The following is a 5,107-nucleotide window of genomic DNA, read 5'->3' on the forward strand; positions in this document are numbered from 1 at the left end:
ACCCCCCCCTCACACACCCCAGCCACACTCCCTCCACACATTCCCCCACAAACCCCATACCCACCCACACTTTCTTACAGCAGCAGAGAAATAATTGCCCGCCCCTGTTCTAATAAGTCAAGCTCACCAATTTTAAAACACTAGTATCTTTAGTTGCATCTTTTCTGTGGTCAAAATACTGCTGTGCTGATATGATAATTCCATTTTGTTTCTGAACGGAAGGATTTCATACCATACCAAAAGACAACACCAATTTGTTCAAGACAGCTAAAAGAAGGAAGGTTTGGGGTTTTTTTTGGAAAACATAGTAAAGAAATGTCAGTGATATCCAAATGTATGCTGAGAAAGTTTCTCATCTAGTAGAGTTTATATTGTTTTTATTGCCATTTCTACAGGTAACTTTAGAGTACCTGTATGCACCCTCTAATGCTTGATTACTCATAGTTTATTTCTAGTGAAAAAAGTTTCTGTTGTGCATTTCATTTCTGCAGTAGGTGAATATGATGAATACTTAGCTCATAGTAGCTTGGATTTCAGTGAAGGAAAGGGATAAGCTTTCATTTATTACAGGGAAAAAGCATACCTACATGAAGTTACCCTGAGTATCTGACACACTGTAAATCCCTGCCTTCATTTACTTTGCAATAACTTGTTCAGGTTCCAATGTCCTTAGGAAGTTGACAGTATGGAGAGGTTGTGGAATAACATCTGCTACCTCACTGCTTGTGGTTTAGTAGTGCAAGGTTATCTTGATAGCAGCATCATGTCCTGTAAGTAGGCAGTTTTTAAGATATGACTATATTTTATAACATGGAAGTTAAGTAATATTTTTGCCAGCCGCCTTAATGGAAAATGTTAGGATGTTAAGTTGTTTGATTCATTTTTGTTTCTCTCTATCCTTTACATATATGAGAATCCATTACAAAAGAATTGGTATCTTTTGCCAAGACACTGTATCTGATGAAGCTTAAAATTAATGGCCACTGATTCTCCTCTGACATCCTGTATCTAGATGTTCACTGAGGCTGTTCTCAAAGTCTGTAAAGGTGTATATTTAAATCTGGGAAACAAAATGTTCTGCAGCTATTTTTAGTCTTCCATGCAAAAATGCATATTGGGTTAATTGTGCATAATATTATGGCCCTCTAACAGAGACATGGCCATAATACATTATCCTAATCTAATGGTTGTCATCTCTTCTGTCCACTGGTTTCCCTCTTACATTTATGCTTATGATTCAGAACTGCTTCCACTGGTCAGGAGCAAACTGGTTTGGATTTATTTTTTCCTTTCAATTTTCAAGAAGCTTCTTTTTTCAAAGCTGTTTCTGAGCATAACCACACTGTATGTAGCCAGCCAAGCATTAGGTATGAATTGGACACTGTGTAAAATATCTGGGATTCTCATCAAGTGTTTAATGATGATAAAATTTAAAGGGGCAGAATTCTGAAAATGGTATTTCTATCCTGCTTATTAGCATTCTCACTCATCACTTCCCTTTGGTAACTAATTGATGGAAATGGAACTTTCTTATGTGTAATTTCTTTAATGACCTCTTTGTTTTTGTGCAAATACATATGCACACACATGTTAGCCCCAAAAAGCAAACATTTCCTCCTGTTGTCATGATAATGCTACAGTTTATTCAGAATCTCTCAACCATGTTTAACTCTGTGTAGGGGAATTTAGTTGTTACAATTGTGCAGTGAATTTGAAAAAGCTTTTCTGTCCGAATTGAAGGGATTATTTTGCCTGGCTTTCGATCTGTGACAGTTCTAAGCTGTGCACTGTGCCTAGTCAGAGAAGTCCACTGTTTTGTTTTTTGTTGGATTTTTTTTTTGGGCAGGGCTGTTAGATAAAGCAACAGCAAATCATTGTTGGTGTTCTTGTTATTTCAGAATTCTTGACTACTCACAGTAACAATTGATCTCTAAAAAAGAGCTTTGCAGGAATTTTTTTTGTATTATGTTGAGTACTTGTTTTTTAATTTGATTAATTTTTCATAGTTATAAGGTATGGGTATCAAACGCTCGGTCTGTTCAGTTGCTTCATGGAGCCAGCCATGCTACTGGCAGGGCAGGGAATTGGGAGTTATGGCTAGCATGGTGTATGGCCTGTTGCAGAATCTAGGGCCCCATTGGACATGATTAGCGGCAGTAGGGGTGGGAAACAAGCAACACTGCCTTGCTTGTCTTGCAGCCACTTAACCTGAAGCTGCTGGCCTCAATGACACCACCACAGTCACTTGTCCCTTGGATCTGGTGCCTGAGGAGCCCCATGGTCTCGATCTGGCATGAGGCATGGCCAAAAACTGGCTGTCCTTTATCGAGTATAGGTATAACTAGAGAGCAGGGATTGGCAACGTGGTGGAGGGCCAAGCTGTGCCCAGTCCCTGACTCCAAAGTTTGGGTGTTAAGGACTGGATCCTGGCAGTATTTCACAAAAAAGCTTCTCCTAAGAGTTACAGACCAAAGCCTTACCTTGACCTTGCTGGTTTGACATTGACCTTGAGTGCTGCTGAATGAAGAATTTAAAGTATTTAGCTTGGTGTACTCAGAATTTACACAGTATCAGTCCTGAGTGTCTTCAGTGTGAGATAAAGATATATATATACTAATCAGAGGTGAAAATGGCCATGTTGTAGAGAACTCTTTCAAGCCACGGGCTAGAACAACCCATCTCCAGCCTGGCACGAGTGGCTTTGGTGGCACATCAGCAGCAAGAAGGAATTGCTGCTGCTTTTCCCAGCCTCCCGCTCCCCAGCGGAGGTGTGCATGCAGCTTCTAGCCAGATGGGATCTGTGCCAGGTCCAGGCACCTGGGAACTGTGACTTTACTGCTGCTACACCTTCACCCCTACCCCACACTCCCTGGCTGCAGCTCAGGCACAGCTTCCAGCCAGTGGGGAGCTGTGCCAGGGTCTGCACTTCTGCTGCTTCTCTCCCCACCACATCTTCCAGCTGCAGCGTAAGTGCAGCTGAAAGCTGCCTGGGCCTGGCTCAGGCTCAAGTTCCCACCAGTTGCAAGCTGCACCCATATTGCCGTCAGGGGGCAGGGAGAAGCAATGGCAATGCAGGTGCAGCTTCCAGGTCCCTGGCCCCAGCACAGCTCCTTGCAGCCCATGTAGTAACCATGTAATAAGGGCTGCAGGATTAATGCTTTTATGTATTTATTCCACTACTTTTCTGTTGCTGTATGTTTTCAGGAGGAGACCCTATAGTTGTGTTTATAATTAAATAATTGAGGGTTTTTTTTATTCTGAATGTATGTATTAGGAAAAATGAGAATTTAATTTCTTCTTTTCTTAAAATGAAAGGGTAACGATAAAGTGACACCATGCTGTGACAAAAGAAAATGAGATATGATTAATGTTTGCATTGCTGTGGCTTTGTTAATTTGGTTTAACTTTATTACAGCTGTCATTGTATGTAATAACTTTGTATCTCTACAGAGTACTTTTATTGTCTTTACTCCATCTTTGAAGCATGGTACTGGTAGAATGAGACCTTTACATACAAACTGATGCAAAAGCTCATGTGAATTTGTTGTTTGATATAAAAGTGGGTACAGTTGTTTACAAAGAAAATATTAGTCATTCTGTCAAATTACAGCAAATTGTAATTGTAAAACTTGAACATCACCAGTAAGCTGTTATAATAGGTACACTTTTCTTGTGTAATAAGCATTGGGTAAGGAAGTCATTTATTTTGTATCATGTTTCTTCATGTTGTAAAATCCAGAGGTGCAAAATTTGCATAAACTGATTTGTAACTGTTGGCTTGCCATGTTTGTAACGTTCCATACTTGCTACACAGATGAGTTACTTTTGTGCCTTTGAGGATTGGACAGGATAAGACATGGTGTTAGGTGGAAGAAGAACTAAGATTGCCTGATGGATTTGATTTATGTTGGCCATAGTTACTTATCCAGGAACATTTTGGGTTCATCTTGTGATTACTTCAACATTTTTTTTGTTTCATACAAAGTGTCTTGGGCAATGGATAGAGGTCTTTCAAAATTAAATGAGTTTAAATACATTGTAATGTGTTGGGAGTTGTTCGTTTTGTTAAATAATGAAATACACTGGCCTTAAAAACAACATATTTGGGTACCTTTGTAGAATAGGTATACATGCATGTAAAAAAAAAAAAACAACAAAAAAAGTAGATATGCTTAAGGACAAAGGGTCATCAACTCCTGCTAACCAGTAGCAAATCATCACTAATCATGTGTGTACAACTTGTAAGAAGATGCACAAAAATATCTATTCGTAAGCAATAGATTAGATCATTGTATTTTTCATAGAGTCAATGGTTAAAAATGTTCTCTTAACAAATATAGTGCAATGTAACCAACTGCTGTTTCTATTTCTCCTAGTTTGTGGGGACATCCATGGACAATTCTTTGACTTGATGAAACTGTTTGAAGTGGGAGGCTCTCCTGCCAACACGCGGTATCTCTTCTTAGGGGACTATGTGGACAGAGGGTACTTCAGTATTGAAGTATGTTTGCTATTTCTTATTTTGGCTATGAAGCTACTTGCAATGTATTTTCTTGCATATGACTCACAGAATATTTTAATAAATGCATGGCACTCTGTGATCCTCATGTAGACCACTATGAGCAGCAGGTGGTGGGGTAAGTTTATTTATGTAAAACATTGCTACGTGTGTTCCTTTTTTTGTCATGCAGTTAACAATGGTAATAATTGGTGTGTAAGCAAGAATGAGGTTCAATTGTGCCAGGGCTTTGATCTCAGATGGAGTGAATGCATGCTGTATGTTTTTTCTATGGTTTATTTTAATTTATAAGGGTTGAACAGATTCCTTTGAGAGGTTTAGAAAGGGTTGGTTAGCTAAAGAAAATAGGATGGGGAGTTGAACATCCAATCAGTACCATAGGCGAGAATGTTTTAACCAGTTTTTGGAAAAGTATGAACTGGAGGGATTTAATGGGACAACTAATGGTCTTTATTCTGAAACTGGTTTCGGGCACAGAGGGCTGCAAGTATAGATTTCAACCACACAGAGCTTCACTGAAGTTAATGGGACTGCAGATATGGGTTCACTCTTGTGGATCAGATTATAGGATATTAGGATTTAATCTTA

At 39.2% G+C, this 5,107-nt stretch overlaps 1 protein-coding gene across 1 annotated transcript in view; it reads left to right on the plus strand.

The window, feature by feature from the left end:
• PPP3CA (protein phosphatase 3 catalytic subunit alpha) overlaps positions 1–5,107 on the plus strand; it is a 328,633-nt gene that overhangs the window by 102,232 nt on the left and 221,294 nt on the right. The window contains exon 3 of the mRNA XM_019525876.1: positions 4,377–4,501. Within this exon, the coding sequence (XP_019381421.1) occupies positions 4,377–4,501 (125 nt within the window). The remainder of the gene's footprint in view (positions 1–4,376; positions 4,502–5,107) is intronic.

The sequence above is a fragment of the Gavialis gangeticus genome, unplaced genomic scaffold (genome assembly GCF_001723915.1).
Source record: "Gavialis gangeticus isolate Ggan-Ray unplaced genomic scaffold, GavGan_comp1, whole genome shotgun sequence".
Lineage (NCBI taxonomy): Eukaryota > Metazoa > Chordata > Crocodylia > Gavialidae > Gavialis > Gavialis gangeticus.